Source organism: Leuciscus leuciscus (assembly GCF_965113295.1).
Source record: "Leuciscus leuciscus genome assembly, chromosome: 3".
Classification (NCBI taxonomy): Eukaryota; Metazoa; Chordata; class Actinopteri; order Cypriniformes; family Leuciscidae; genus Leuciscus; species Leuciscus leuciscus.
Window position 1 is genome coordinate 18279148 of NC_138727.1, and position 16760 is coordinate 18295907.

At 34.0% G+C, this 16760-nt stretch overlaps 1 protein-coding gene across 3 annotated transcripts in view; it reads right to left on the bottom strand.

The window, feature by feature from the left end:
* Window positions 1–34: 34 nt before the first annotated feature.
* Window positions 35–16760, bottom strand: part of prom1b (prominin 1 b) — a 41352-nt gene continuing 24626 nt past the window's right edge. The window contains exons 9-28 of one of the 3 annotated variants that reach the window (XM_082164582.1): window positions 15921–15995; window positions 15760–15823; window positions 15131–15290; window positions 12051–12203; window positions 11774–11897; window positions 10634–10737; window positions 10065–10149; window positions 9818–9964; window positions 9673–9744; window positions 8727–8819; window positions 7655–7708; window positions 7383–7463; window positions 6815–6883; window positions 6620–6709; window positions 4734–4849; window positions 4212–4283; window positions 2363–2495; window positions 1799–1835; window positions 1256–1695; window positions 35–1199 (exon numbers count right to left, since the gene is read on the bottom strand). In XM_082164582.1, coding sequence (XP_082020708.1) covers window positions 2426–2495; window positions 4212–4283; window positions 4734–4849; window positions 6620–6709; window positions 6815–6883; window positions 7383–7463; window positions 7655–7708; window positions 8727–8819; window positions 9673–9744; window positions 9818–9964; window positions 10065–10149; window positions 10634–10737; window positions 11774–11897; window positions 12051–12203; window positions 15131–15290; window positions 15760–15823; window positions 15921–15995 — 1629 coding nt within the window. In that variant the 3' untranslated portion in view covers window positions 35–1199; window positions 1256–1695; window positions 1799–1835; window positions 2363–2425. The remainder of the gene's footprint in view (window positions 1200–1255; window positions 1696–1798; window positions 1836–2362; window positions 2496–4211; window positions 4284–4733; window positions 4850–6619; window positions 6710–6814; window positions 6884–7382; window positions 7464–7654; window positions 7709–8726; window positions 8820–9672; window positions 9745–9817; window positions 9965–10064; window positions 10150–10633; window positions 10738–11773; window positions 11898–12050; window positions 12204–15130; window positions 15291–15759; window positions 15824–15920; window positions 15996–16760) is intronic. The other 2 variants (XM_082164583.1, XM_082164584.1) reach the window with 2 other exon arrangements.

The window sequence follows — 16760 nt, forward strand, 5'->3', positions numbered from 1 at the left end:
TCAGTTTGATTTTTACTGACACAACATTATTGCATTTGTTGTAAAGGACTTTATTTTGTGGAACACAAAAAGAAGAAACTTTGAACAATTTCCTTGCCACTATTTTCCATGCAGTTACAATGAATTTTGTCTGGAGCTTTTTAGCATACATTAGTCCTTTCTTAAAATGGATGCAAAAGCACAATACATTCAGGATACATTTTTATATGTGTACCTTTTACAAAGCACACCACAAACCATTTTAAGCTTTAAGTTTTATTGTAACTTTCACACAGCCTCCATGCTGCAGTGGGATCCCACGTTACCCTGTCATGTCACACACTGTAAAAAACAAAACCCTTGGTACAAGTGCATGTGAGTCTCAAAAAATGGGTGACAACAAGACCTTGGAAATCTGTACTTTACCACTTCCAAAGAATAAAGGCCATGAGAGAGACGTTAGGGTTTGTGAAAATCAGTAATAGATGTTACAGATTTGGAACTTAACAGTTTGAATTTCATTCACAAACCCTTTTGGAATTAAGAAAAAAATATTTGGTTTGTACAATAGAGCACTATGTAGAATTGTATGACCACTGTATGCTGTACTGAGACATGCATTTTTTTAAATTACACACACTGGATATTTAAAACTATTTTCATTATTTTGATGTGGACTCACAAAAATATGCAAGACACTCAAAAGAAGAAAACAGAAATACAACAGAAACACAAAATCTTTACTCAAGATTAACTGATCTATAATAGTCATTTGTTTTGGTAATACTATTTTAAGGTGTCCTTGTTACAGTGTAATTTAGTACTGTATTTAAATATTTTATTAAAGTACTAAGTAATACTATTTAACAACATGTACTTACTATAGGGTTAATGTTCAGAGTAGGATTGGGTTTATGGTTAGCTGTATGTAATTAAGCATAATTTACTGTTGTTATTACTACAGTAAATACATGCAACGTGTAACAAGGACACAAAAATAAAGATTTTTAGTTGTGTAGTTGTCGTATCAAAAGTACTGACATTTCAAACAAACAGGATCAATCAGTCTTTTAGGACATTGGCTTCCGATCATTTATCTTTATAGACATTGAGTCTTTTCCAGTGCATTTAACATTATTTTAGCAAATAGTTTTTCTTCTACTATTCTGAAACTAATACTTGATTCATTCATTGAACAATAAAATGTAGAAAAAAAGTAACTTTCACAAAAGAACAGAAAATATAACTTGATAAATGAAGTACTTCACTTTTCTACTGTAAATACTTCAGAATCTGCTTTGACCATCAAACTTGGGATGTTTGGTTCAGAAACACCATTTCATGGTTTCATAATCAAGAACCATCAATACAATATCACAGTGCACAGACTGATATCACATACCTTTTTTTGCCCCTTTATATCGCCTTAAAATGTTAAAAAGAGCTGTACAAAATCTAGATGTACTCACAATTATGTCTAAAGGATGTGTTTTATAAAATAAGATATTAACAAAATACATACAAAACTTTCAAAACCATATTGAAAGTGTAAAAAAATAACACGTTGTTTACCATGTATGATGAATTGTATGTAGAATATGCTTGAGATTCTTCAGTTAAGGTCTGAGTATGTTTTATTGTTAGAAACTGGAATAAACATTTTCCCTTTTTTTCTGTCTTCATTGTCTTCCTCGGAATCTGACTTAAAGACAATCCCTGACAACAAAAAAACCAAAAACAAATATAAATTTAGACTTGGAAAAATACATTCTTAAAAGCTTGAGATACTGTAACATGCGACAGAATGTGATTGTCTTACCTGGCTAAACTCTATTTAGCTCCAGTTCTCAGCACCACTGTAAAAAAAAAAAGAAGAATCATTCACTAAGACTTCACAAAAATGACAGTACTTCCAGTTACTTCCTTTATACAAAGATGAAGAGTCAGGTAAAAACGTATCAAAGGTGGAGGAGTGACAGGAAGTCATGCAACAATACATAAACAGAGTGAAGTGTTACTGGAAGAACATGTGAAAGATCAGTGACAACAAAAATGATTTCGGTGAAACAGGAATGTGTCACACCAGTGGTAGAACAGAGTCCGTTAGTAACTTTATGAATCATGCACACGACTGTAGAACATGTAATAATCGTGAATTCTTGATGGGTACAAATATGTGTGACAGAGAAAAATGGAAAGAAGGAACGAATGAGCACAAAGTGAGAAAAATTCCAGTTCAGACATCAGCCGTAAAAGAAGCAGAATCAACAAGAGGAACACTGACATGAACGAATGAGTTTGTTTGATAGAGGATATGTATGGATATAATGCAAAGGTAGATGAAATAATGGACGAACAGATAAACTGTTGAAAGGTTTTGTACCTGTAGGCTGCATGTACGGTTGCATACCCCCGGTGAAAGTGTTTATGTGTGTGTGAATTTGTGTCACCAGTCAGGCTGTCTCGGGGGGGCAGAGGCCCGAGGATACCACCTCATTGTGTCATAGGATGGATAGCTGAAAAAAAGACAGGTTCGTTTTGAATAAACCTTTTGAGTTTTGAAAGTTTGGAATGGCAGTATAAATTGGTCAGATCTAAAAAAAAAAGAAAAAAAGTGGTCTTTAGTTTAGCTTCAAAAAAGCACAGAAAACTGTCATGCAGAGTATGGCTGCGTCCGAAACCTAAAAATGCTGCCTTCGGAGGATGCATTGCAAGGAAGGACGGCATCAAAGCATGTCCGAATCCAATGTTAGCTGGGAAACCTTCATCTGATCGATTTTTGAAGGCAACATAGATGTATAGTTCGCTTTCTTTGATATCCCACAATCCTGTGTGTTCCATTCTGTGACAGTCGAGCTAAAAAAAGAAAGATGGCGTCTGAAAGTTGCGGTTGGTCATCAGTTTGTGTTTTTGACCAATGATTTTTGACCAACGGTTTCCACTTCTGATGTCATTTCTAGTGAGAAATTACAATTGCACCAAAGCTCGCTCTATTTTGCAGTAGTTCATTAAACGGTTATGTTGCCTCAGAAGTCTGTCCGAAATCAAACAAAGTTATTGCCTGTTAGGGCAGTGAGGCAAAGTCAGCTGAATACGTTTTCGGACGCAGCCGATATATATGGATAGAGATGCATGCTGAGAAACGAATGTCATGCTATTACACTGTTCAATATTTGTATGGCATAAATCTTTTTTTTTTTTTTATGTATGAATTTTTTATGTATGAAATGTGTTTTTGAATTGAATTATTACAGATCAATCAAAACAAGTAGGGATCCACCGACATAAAAACTATGCTGATAGTTACATGACATCTATTCTTGCTTTTGCCAATGAAACAATACGATTATACATATCTATGCTATTTTGTGTCTTTTGTAATTTAACACAAATGTTAATGCCAAGTATGGCATTTATAACAATAAATGTACATTCAATTTAAAGGGATACTCTTTGGAAATACTTTTTTTGGAAATAGGCTCATTTTACAACTCCCCCAGAGTTAAACAGTTGAGTTTTACCGTTTTCGAATCCATTCAGCCGATCCCCGGGTCTGGCGGTAGCACTTTTAGCATATCTTAGCATAGATCATTGAATCGGACAGGACCATTAGCATCTCTCTCAAAAAAATGACCAAAGAGTTTCGATATTTTTCCTATTTAAAACTTGACTCTTCTGTAGTTACATCGTGTACTAAGACCGACGGAAAATGAAAAGTTGCGATTTTCTAGGCTGATATGGCTAGGAACTATAATCTCATTCCTGCGTAATAATCAAGAAACTTTGCTGCCGTACCATGGGTCCAGCAGGCGTAATGATATGACGCAGCGCCTGAAAATAGTCGACCCTATAGTCTACCGAGCTGGGGACTATTTTCAGGCGCTGCGTCATATCATTACGCTGTGCTAAAAGTGGTACCGCCAGACCCAGAGTTCGGCTGAGTGGATTCGAAAACGGTAAAACTCAACTGTTTAACTCTGGGGGAGTTGTAAAATGAGCCTATTTCCAAAAAAAAGTGGAGTATCCCTTTAAAACGGAAAATTTTAAATATAAAAAAAAATTTGCAAGATTTACAATATTATTAGTTATTGAAATCCATCACAGTCAGTGAAAAGTGTCCATACAGCACATACTCATAAAAATGGCCATGCACACAATTGATTACTACAGACATTTAGCTACGACTGATGATTTCAGCATGCATAGAGATGAAGAGGTGGAATAAACTCTACCTGCTCATCACGGGGTTGTTTATGCCATGTAAAGGCTCGCTATGATAACCACTGACAACAACATCCACACTACTGTAAAACAGTGAATGTAAAAGTAAACATCAACTGCTTGTAAAATGAACATGAGATGTATGAAGGAAAGTGAACAGTTCACAGAGTGAGAAAAAATATATAAAGATAGTATTGAAGGTTTCAAAGGTGCAATGATAAGATGAAAAGCCAAAAAATGTAAGAGATGAGAGATGAGAAAATAGAAAGAAGAAGTGGTTGGTTGTCAGAACAAGAAAAGGAGAATATGGAAATGAAGAGTGGAAGTTGAGGAAGAGACATGATATGACTCTAAAAGAAGGAAACAAGGTTGTTTCAAACACCTGTGGAGTGAAAGTCATTCTTGAATTTTGGTAAAAGATTTTCAGTTTAGTTGCAGTTTCTTTTAGAAAAAGCTTGATCCGTTTCATAAGGCCATATTTCACTTCACATTTGACAGGTAGATGGACCTAAATTCAGCAATTATAAACTCACTCATCATAGACGTCCTCAGTGTCCATCCTGCGGTAGAATTTGGCAAGTTTTACCGACATGATAATGCTGGGAATGAGTAACATACAGCATCCTCCCAGACCAAACCAGAATGTGTTCTGAAACACACAAATGCACAAGAGAACATATTAGCATAAATGTCCATAAACAGCTCATATAAATGCTTCTTTAAACATATAAAAAGTGTCCTAATAGGTTTTAATTTAAAATATGAAAAAGGAATATGTGACTGTACATACACTACCATTCAAAAGTCTGAGGTCAGTAAGATATTTTTAAAGAAATATTCATCAAGGATGCATTAAATTGATCAGAAGTGACAGTAGAGACATTACAAAAGATTTATATTTTAAATTAATGCTGTCCTTTTGATCTTTCTATTCATTAAATAATGATGAAATATCACAGTTTCGACAAAAATATTGAGCACCAAATAAGCATATTAGGATGAGAATTCAGCTTTGTCATCACACAAATAAGCTAAATTTTAAAATGTATTAAAATAGAAAACAGTAATTTTAAATTGTAATAATATTTCACAATATTACTGTTTTTACTGTATGCTTCATCAAATAAAGAAGCCTTGGTGAGAATAAGGATCTTCTTTCAAAAATATTAAAATGACTGTTTACATAATCAGTGCTTTTTCTATCCTCATCTAAAGCTCATCTTGTTGTCGAGGTGTGATAAATCTCTCTGTTAAATGGATTGACCCAGTCTGCAGGGATATTCTGTGTATAGTAGTAAACAACAACAACATTGTACAACATAAATGCCAACACTTTACCATAAGATTTTACAGATACACCTTTTGATTGTAATAATCCATTAGTAAATTTTTAAATTAACATTAACTAAGATTAATAAGTGCTTTACAAGTATTTTTAGTTCATGTAACTAATGTAGTTAACTAATGCTAACAAATGGAACCTTATTGTAAAGTGTTACCACATAAATGTCAATACTGTACATAATAGGCCAATTCACACCGCACAGGCAAATGGCAACAAACACCAACAAACAAGTTGCCCATTGGATTTAGAATTTTATGAAAAATAACTGTCATGTTCACACTGCCCCAACAGTCACCGACAAACGCTGATTGAACATATTCAGTCGGGTGAAAACAAACCCCGACCAAAGGCAACAGATGGCGACAGGGGTAACACACTAATCCGACAAAACACAACAAACCTGTTTGTTGGCGTTTGTCTGTGTGGTGAGAACTGGCCTTTAGAATTCTGATATCGCAGACAGCGTCTGTCAAGTTCCAAACGTGACATAAGGCACCATAGAAGCAGTCCATATGACTAATGTGATATATTCCAAGTATCAAAAAGAGCATTGTGTTTTTGATTTTTTTTTAAAGAAAAGAATATGGGTTTGGAACTACCGTAATTGAGAAAGAGTAAATGACAATTTAAATTTGTAACAATCCCTTTCATTTAACAGCAGAAATCAGAGCCTGGGAAGTACCTAATTACATGGCTCTGTTAATGTGAGTGTGTCTGTTTGCCTTTGGATTGTATATTTCTGTAAGTTCATAGATTTGTTCACACACACACACACACACACACCAGCACACACACTGCAATAACATCTCCCTTCCGCTGCACCTGGGGGCTCAGAGTGTGAACAGTGACAATCTTGTTCTGCTCTGTGTGTGTGCGTGCCTTCGTGCGTGCGTGCATGCGTGTGTGTGTGTGTGTGTGTGTGTGTGTGTGTGTGTGTGTGTGTGTGTGTGTGTGTGTGTGTGTGTGTTGGGGGACATTGATGCATATGCTGCATATATTCAAGGGTATATTCAGTATGGATCTCTTGGGTTCTTGCATGTGCTATATGTTTTAAAACGGTTTTGTATATCTTACCACTGAGTCAACAATGAAGCTGCAGGCTACGATCTCTAGCGAGTCCACAATGTTGCTGATGGGCTTGCACTGGGCAACCTCCATTTCCAGCTGTACATACACACATTAGTATATAACTGATTAGTTGCAGTGTACATCACAAAGTGCTGCTCTTAAAGGAAAATGCTGGACTTTGTTTTATCTTAGCATACTCACTGAGTGCTTGACCCACACCGTATATTGTGAAAAGTATCCCACAATGTTCTTAATGAATTTGTCAGTCTCCTGTGACATTTTTAACAATACAAAAAATTGTTTTAAAAAAACAAACATAACAGAGCAATTGAAAACTGAGCTATTACAAAATATATACTTTTTTCTTCATTAGTATTTCGTCCAGTAAAAAATCGAAACGCCTTTAAAACAAAATAAATGTACTTGTTTTCAGAGAATATATCTTCAATTAATATAATTTTCCCCCCACATTACACTGTTTGTTTAAATTTTTTGTGTTTTAAGCTTAAATCTAATAAAATAATTGATGTGGTTTATTCTTAAAACAAGAAAAATAACCAATTTCAAGATATGGTCTCTAAAAACAAGTCTCAATGTCTTATACAATTGGCTTCTCAAGTAAACATCTTGTTTTAAAGATGTTTTGATTTTTATTTATTTATTTTACAGGAAAACATGTAATAATTAAGATCTACTGTATGCGGTATGTATCTATGGATCAAGATTTACAATTAGAAAAAAATTATTATAATGAAACACGTATTTGTACCTGTTTGACCACATGAGAGACATTGTTGGAGATGAGATACTCTGCTGCCTCGATGGCATTCAGGACATTTGTCACTTTAATCTAGAGGGGGAAAAAAGTTAGAAATATTACATAATTCTTCACATAATAATTATACAGAGTCCCTAAAATCTATTTGGACACTATCCACTCCTAACCATGTATAAATGTAATTTCATTATCTATATTAAAATCAAGAGCCATTTATTTTATAGAAAGATGTACATAAAATTGTGTGTTTTTACTGGACTTACAGGTAGTTCTCTGGATGTTTTCTGAAGCAGTTTGATGCTTTGACTTAGAGTGCCCTACAAGAAAAAAAACACATACATTCTACTTAAGTAAATATATAAATAAATACTATATGAATCTCTTACAATCTGGTCAACCTCTCCATGAGTTACTGGTTTCTCCTATAATTCTTATTCTATTAAATCTTTTTAGTAAGTCACGCTCCAGCGTGTTCTTTTGAATTAAATCCTTTAGTCATTGCAACACAATTTCACAGCAAAAATTGCTGACAAATCACACAGTACAAACACAATGATTAAAAAAGAAGACACTTAAACAGACTTGCAAACACAAACATTTACAAAACACTTCTGAACTACTAAAGTTGTTCACATTACTGAAACACATTTTTTACAAAGTACATCTATTTTTGTTTAGTCACGTCACATGATACCAGCTGTTGGCTTACCCTTGCTTTCACAAATTTCTTTGGTTCCATTTGAAAAAATAGAATAAAGAATAAAACTTAGAATAAAACTTTCTGTGTCCTCATAAACCAAATGGCTTCAAAAATGTTTTATTCTAATTCAAAAAATGAAAATTTCTGTGAAGCTTATGTTTCCCGTAAACCATACCAGTTTGTGTGTTTGTTTGTTTGTACTTATCAATATTTTGCAATCATAAGTGACCTAAATCTGACAAAACCTCCCTTTGAGGATGTCCTCATATGTAAAAAGGTATAAAATAATAATAATAAACAAATTTTTTTTTAAATGCCCTGTTAGTGTTAGAGTGTGGGTTATTGAATTTTATTTATTAATTAACTAGCTCTATAATAAAAACAGTATAAGTCTAAGTAAATGGTTTGTGGTGTGGTGTGTGTGTGTGTGTGTGTGTGTGTGTGTGTGTGTGTGTGTGTGTGTGTGTGTGTGTGTGTGTGTGGTTCAGGTATTCCCTACATCATGGGGACAAACTGCTCTTATTCGTACTTACAATACCAGAAAACAGCTTATAAATCATATAAAATTATGCTTTTTGAAAATTTAGTTTGTGTGTGTGTGTGTGTGTGTGTGTGTGTGTGTCTGTGTGTTTTACCATAGCCTGCTCCATTGGCACCACTTGATCTTTGTGGATCTGTCTGATACTGCTGGCATGACCCTTGAGCGCATTCTCAAGAGCCCCACGTCGCTAAGAAAAAAAGTGGGAAAGAGATACATTGAAAATTTATAGAATTGTCCCACTCCAAAACACTTTAAAAAACAACAACAACAACAACAACAAAAAACACTTTCACTAGTTTATAATAAACAAACATTTTCACCACATCTTTAACATCATTTTGTGTTGTAAATGAACAGTTTGGAATAAAATGTAAAACACAAATTGAATTTGAATTGAATAATACATTTAAATATTAAATTAAATTTTATTTAGTTATTGTGATATTGTTAGACGAAACTTGTAATTTGAGAAAATTGGTACAAATAATTTTCAAATAAATATGGTCTATGCTTATTTCACTCTTTGTTTAGATAATAGATTTAAAAAAATTATATTTTATGATAAATATTTATATTTTAAGATTTAGAGACAAGGGTAAAATATCATTCTACTGTAAAATGCATAAACTTGCAATACCACAGGTAGAGTTTGACTTATTTGTTAACTATAAACAATGTGTATTAACGAATAAGCTCACTTCTCAGACTAACATGTTATGCCCAAGTGCTGTAAAAGGCCCTCAGTCATATTCCCATAAGCACACGCACACACTGCAGCTCCACACATCCTGTAGCTGTGTGTTTTCACCTCATGAATGCAGTGCCTGTGTCCCTCTACACTGGAGGGGAGATCGCCATATAAAGTTTCAAAATGTTCCAGAGACTGACCACTCAGTGTTAACTGACATGACTCACTTTGATACATAGAGTAAATAATATCTGACCTACTGAACTGCTAATATCTGAACATGTTATAAAATAAGACACTAACTGGCTGGCATTTCTACCAGTTAAAAGTGATTCATTTGTATTTGACTCACCAGTTGTTCTGCTTGAGCTTCAAGTTCATTTGCGTAGGACAAAAGATCCACAACCGTCACTCCTTTGTTCACCTGTCAATGAAATCATCCTTTTAGTGTGTTCAACCGTTGTGCCTGTAAGTGTCTATGAGAGTGTGACGGTTACCTCGGTTAGATAAGCCTGATAGTCGATTTCTCCAATGCCTGTGTTGGCGAAGTCGATGAGGTTATCTTTGCCCTCCTGTTCCAGAAGAAGCATCCCCTGGAGATCCACATTCACACTATTAAATAGCTTGGCCATTTCCAGGTTATACTGTTAAGGAATCACAAACATGTGGTTAGAGAACTGATGTCATGCTCAGTATTTAGATATACACAAAAACATGTGAAATGCTTTTTGTCTTTTCACGCACCACTGTGGCATTGAGAAACCTGTTGAAGTTGAACTTGGTCTCCAGTTGTAGTGCTGAATATAAACCATGATTCTCATAACAATCTCTATGAGCAAGATAAAAAAGTAAAAAAGAGAAGTAAATCAACACAGTAAATCAATCTTCTCAAAGAGCAAACAGCCTCTAGTGTCAAATAAATTATTTATTACAGAGATAGTTCACCCAAAAACTCGTTCCAAAGTCATCTTCGAAACAAAAATGAATTTTTTTTTTTAATAAAACCTTGTGTGATTTTGATCACTCATATAAATTGATTTTATCTCTTTAAAAGACTTAAACTGCTCGATTCTTTACTTTTACAATGTTTTTATGAACTTTTTAAAGGGTCCATCAAAGACTTTCACAAGAGATACAGAAATCTCTCAGGTTTCATTAAAAATATCTTTGAAAATATATATAACATATTCCAAAGATGAACGAAAGTCTTATGGGTTTGGAACGACACGAGGTTAATTATGACAGCATCTTCAGTTTTTTTTTAAAACAACTGCTTCTCATTGATCTTTTAGCATTGATCTTTGCTCACTTACCTGTACATACTGCCGATAGTAAGGTCGATGTTTGGATCTTGAAACAGCATGCCAGGAAGGACGTTCTTTTTGGCAGGATGGACCATGTATGGTGTGTCAATAATCTGCACAGCAATAAAAAATGCAAATTAAATTCAAAAGAGTAAATTTTCCATATGTTAATCAGTACATTTAAGATGATAATTCTAGCTTCAGTTTCATTTTAGCTTTGTGTTGTTGCAAACTTGCATGACTTTCCTTATTCTGTAGTGTAGACCACCAAAGAAAAACTTTTCATTTAATATTACAGGTGTACAAACTGTATATTTTGGCACCACTTTACCGTGTCGGTAACACTTTATTATTTATATCTTATAAGTACTTACTTACTATAGTAATAACAGTAAAGTATGCACTACTATAAGCAACTAACCCTACACCAAACCCTAACCCTAATTATATAGTAAGTACATGTTGTTAATTAATATTACTCAGTACTTATTTGTATAATTACACTGTAACACGTGTAAAAAAGTGTAACCACAGTTTCCTTGGTAAACCTGTTACATGTAATTACTATATTACAAATATTAAATGATGTACATGCAACTAAACCTAACCCTATAGTAAGTACACGTTGTAAATTAACATTACTCAGTACTTAAATGTATAATAACACTGTAATAAGGACACCTTAAAATAAAGTGATTTAAAAAAAATTTTGTAAAGATTTATTTTAGCCTTTTCTTATATAGTATATAGTGAAGAGTGGACAGGAAGAGAAGTGAGAGGGGGGGGGGGGGGGGGGACAGGATCGGAAAAAAAAACACAAGCTGAGATCTGAACTGGTGCAACTGTGTTGCGTGTTGGAGACATTTGCCACAGGTAGGTTTTTCTACATTATAAGCTATTATCTATTATTAAACTGGAAATCAAATTGGCTCACACTTTTTAATTGGTGTCTTTTTACTACTATGTACTTACATTAAAAAATGTTAGGTACAAAGTACTTATTGTGAGGTGAAATATGGGTAAGGTAAGGGACAATGTAAAAATGTGTACATAATAAATCATCAATTTAAATGTTACTACATAGTAGTTAAAGACATATTTAATATAAATGATTACATTTGTGTTAACCATAGAGTATTGTGCCAGTACCTTAAAAATCTGTCTGTTAGCCAGCGGCTCACACACAAGCTTCTCTATGTTTCCTCCAACAACAAATGTGGTGACTACAACTCCCATGAGCACCCAAGAGAAGATGAAGCTGAAGCCTACAGAACTGCTCAACAACAGAACCAAAAAAATGTAAAAGAGTAGTTAGTATCAAACTTTCAATTATAATCAAATATAATTTGATATGCACTTTGTGGGAAGGTATTGTGTAGATAAGTATTATGGTATATGTTGTTTTGGTGTTTCCATGGTAACTCACGCCATCAGCAAGTTTCCTCCAGTGTTGGACAGACATCCACGTGTGGTGGGTGTGGCATTTTTATCATAGCCACATGATCCACACAGCAAACCCAGGAAATTAAAGGCCAGAACCAGCACGACCATACAGCAGATTACTACACACCCTATCCATCTAGAGACACAAAGACAGAGATAAAGAAATATTGAGTGAAAGTGAGAATGTACACTGTGACTGCAAGATTTGTATTAATTAAAAAAAAAGAAATCAGGCCTAATACATAATACATTCAGCAAGAATGCATTACAGTTTTTTGCAATTGCTATGACACATTTCTCAATACTTAGGTCACTTTTTCAAAACTCTTCACACAGTTCTCCTAATCAAATTTCATCTTGACACAGCAGTTCATCAAATTTCATCTTGGCACAGCAGTTTATTTCACATTGCAAATACACAAAAAATAAAGATCTTGATCTAATTGCTGGCAGTAGTAGATTTAATAACTATAAGTTATTTTACAAGTAACTTTGACAAGAAAAACATGAACAGAACAAACGTTAGAGATGCGATGAGAACAGAAAAATGAACTAAATGAAACACAGGGCTTAATACTTTTTATTTTTTACTAATTTATTTTTTTGGTCACTTTTTCAAAACTCTTCACACAGTGATTATAAAAGCAGTCTATGTGGGCTAAATTGTGGATCATTTATCATTGCTTTGGCACAAAATGCATTCAGTGACTACATCTTTTAAATTACATGAATAAATTTCTCATTTAGACACAACACCGCCAAAACTCTTACACAGGCCAATTTGCACATGCTTACATACTCTTTTCAAACTGTTAAACTTAAGTTCAAAACCTAAATTAATACAAAACTGAATAAGACAGCAATTTGCTACATTTCTATAGTAATACGATTTTGAAATATATATATATATATATATATATATATATATATATATATACTACAGGGCCGTTGAATGCTTGAATCTGATTGGTTGACGAACGTTCTAAGGTGTGCATTATTTTCAGGGAAACGCACGGCTAAAGTAGTTCCAGGCAGGTCTTGACCGCATTACAGTTCCATATCACTTCGCGTAGTCAACTGTAATAACGGAAAGTAGGATACAATTCATAACAAGAAAAAGCATTTCGCCCCGTGCGCTTGATCTGCAATTTTCAATGTCTAGCTTTACAATCAATAGAAACATGCAGTTTAATTTTAATAAATAAAGTATATAGTCCTATCTATAATCAATAGAAAATTAAACTGAATATATAGGCTAAATAAATGGATAGTCCTGCAGCACGGATTTTGATTGCAGATAATATAACAAATAAATAATTATTGATAGGCCTAGGCTACTTGTTAAAAGGGCTTTGTGTTTTTCATTTATAGTCTACTGTCATCTGTCAATAATGGAAAAAAAATGAACGAATTAATTGAAACGAATTGAATTAATAAATAAATAATAATATTGACGCACATGCTTTTCTGTCTCATTATTGCAACATCTCTCTCTAATAACTGCATTAATAACTGCATAATGAATGTAACTTGATACTTATGACTGATCATGTCCAAACGCGTGTTCAGCGCGTTCAGTCTGTGTTCAAAGTCGGTGTTTAAAATCTGCTGCAGTCGATGAAAACAGTCAGAGAATGTGTCAGCTAGTCGTGTGTCCCCAGCATTAGTCTGCTATCAGCGGCTCAAACCTCCGTTACTAACTCTAAAATGACGTTTTGGAATTAGCAACGGAGGCATGGGATTAGATGCGTAAGAAATTAGTCCTTCATACAAGAGCATTTTAATGACAAAAACTTTACAAACGTCTTGAAATACATAATCTGAACAATGTTTAGAGGTGTGGTAACTGTAGTATAAGCGGAATAATTGACTTCAGGCCGTTGAATTATTAGAAAAATAATGCACACCCGAGGTGTAACGGCCACTCCGCTTCGCGTCGTGACCGCATTACCACCTCGGGTGTGCATTATTTTTCTAATAATTCAACGGCCTGTCGTCAATTATTCCTTACATATATATATATATATATATATATATATATATATATATATATATATATATATATAAATAAAAGAAATACTATCAAAACAATTAGATGTAGCTGAACACCTACACAGGTGTTACTGTAATCTTTCAATTTCATTACCATCTATACAAAAGGGGAAAACTAAGGAATAATTTTATACTGTTATGTAAACATGGACTATTGAACACATGGCAATGAATTATAAGCAGTAGAGAGTGTCATTCTTGTTTTGTAAAGAAACTATACAAAATAAATCACTGTATAATGCTGACTGTTGTTCGTGTTTTTTATGTCATTGTGTCAAAGTGTGTTTGTTGGGTGAAAAACAAACTAACTTTGTTAGTGTTATGGAAGAATGACTTGATTTGAGACAAGAATGAAGATAGAAGATAGACAAGAATTTTGGTAGTTTTAGTGCATTTTGAATGTGAAATAAACTGCTGTGCCAAGTTGAAAGTTGGTTAAGAGAACTGTGAAGAGTTTTGAAAAAGTGACCTTAGTATTGAGAAATGTGTCATAGCAACTGTAAAAAAAAACAAAAAAACTGTAAATACACAAGTGGACTCAGGTGATCTAACTAAGGCAATCAAGTGAATAACTACAGTATGGCAACTGACTCAACCATGTGCAAAACCCACAAACAGACACAGATAACCAGTTACATAGTCCAATATTCCACACTATTTTTTTTTTATTTTTTTTTTACTGTTTTTGGTGAAATAAATGCAGCCTGGGTGAGCATAAGAGATTTTTTTTCAAAAACATTTAAAAAAAATCTTACAGACCTCAAATGAGTGGTAGTGCATAAATTAAATATTTTTTAAATATGTCATTCATAACTAGTTCAGTTTGGTTCAGCACACACTATTTGCATTTAAAGTAAATGCAGTTGTCTCTACTTGAATTTTCTATGACTGAATTCGGTTGCATCATGTGGTTGTCACTCCCTAAATAACATCTCAGAAAAGGAGTGACAACTTAATATATCTATAATGTGTGTAGCATCAGTTTCATATTAGTAATCTCTACAGAAGTACCTGTAGAAGTCCAGCTGGTCGATCTGGGGGTAGTACGCCTCAATGTTCTTCTGGCTCTCCGTCAGGAACTTTGTGAAGTTCTCAAGTGCTGGTTCTACTGGGAACATCTTTGTGAAACCAATTATCTCTCCACATGACTTATCCAGCAGCCCTTTCACTTCTTTAACAGAGAGAGAGACACAGAAAGATGAAGTGAATATGGAAATGTGATAAATATGTGAAACAAGGCAGAGACATATTTTTTTTCCCAGTATTTCCATGAAATGACTATCATCTCTAGCACTAAAACATCTCTGTGTGGATTAATGTTGAAGAGACACAGTATTTGAGGCACACTTACTGGGCAGAGCTTCATTTTTTTAAAAGTCAGACCGGTTTCCGAATGCATAGGAACAGATACAAGAACAAAATCAAATTAAGTTTTTTGGTGATTTCTTTAGTTTCGGAGAACAAATGAAGTTAACATGTTGAGTACAGAGAGATGCTCTGTTGAAAAACCTAATGAGTATTTCCTATATGAAGGCACCGCATTAAGGCATCATAGGCAACACTCCGTGTGTACAGACAGCGAGTCAACAGACCAGGTTTTGGTACAAAGCTAGATAAATTAATAAAGAGAATGCCCTCACCCGACACAATTCCTTTCGTCTGTTCCCTGACCATCCTTGGTGTGTCGTTAAAGGAAGAGTAGCCCTGAAAGAGATCAACAAAAAGAAAAGGTTGTGAGAAAACTGTCGCAATACAATACGGGGGAATTAGTGGGTGCATGATAGAAGTAGACCCATCTGACCTTCTGGATAATATTGCTGAGGTCTGTTTCGAGCACAGCGTTCAGATTGGCCAAAGGCGCCTCAACCTCAGGCAACTGTTGAATGTCAACACAGGAGTCACAAATAAACCACACAGACCAAAATATTGTACGATGTTCCTGAAGACCCCATTTAGCTCCATACAAACATATAAAGCAGATTATTAGTACTTTAGTGAAATGGAATAATAACGTTTTATCAGTTAATGAAAAACAAGGATGGTGTTTTTTTTACTATAAATTTAAGTCCCGCTGATTATTTTTTGGCCGTAAATTTAAGTCCCATAAAAACTAAAAGCTTGCTACCGTATCTTTTACGGTAAAATATTAACAAACCATAGCTGCCGTTTTTTTTACCGTAAATTTCACCGTTTTTTTTTTTTTCACAGTGTAGTTTTAAACCATCTATATTATATGCTAACAAAATAAACCTTTATTTACAGTCTTGTCTCTTCCAGGAAGAAAATACTGATGACTCATCCTGCACTACATAGATTTTTTCCAATCAAATACAATGCCCCTCCCATTAATACCACCTGTAAATGACTAGCAAATAGCTAATCATGAATCATGGCTGTGAAGTAACTACATTTTACTGGCTTTTAAAAACAGCATGAACCAGAAATTGTAATCATTTTTTCTTTCATATTATGATGTATATCTGAGTTAAATGGCTTCTTGAACCAAAAAAAAAAGAATAATGTATAACTCATTTATAATAAATACTGCAAATTTCCATAAAATATTAGAATTGTCTATTTTGATTTCATGGTGAATGGATGAGCCCTCAATATGTCCTGTCTAAACTAAGCAAATTGAAAC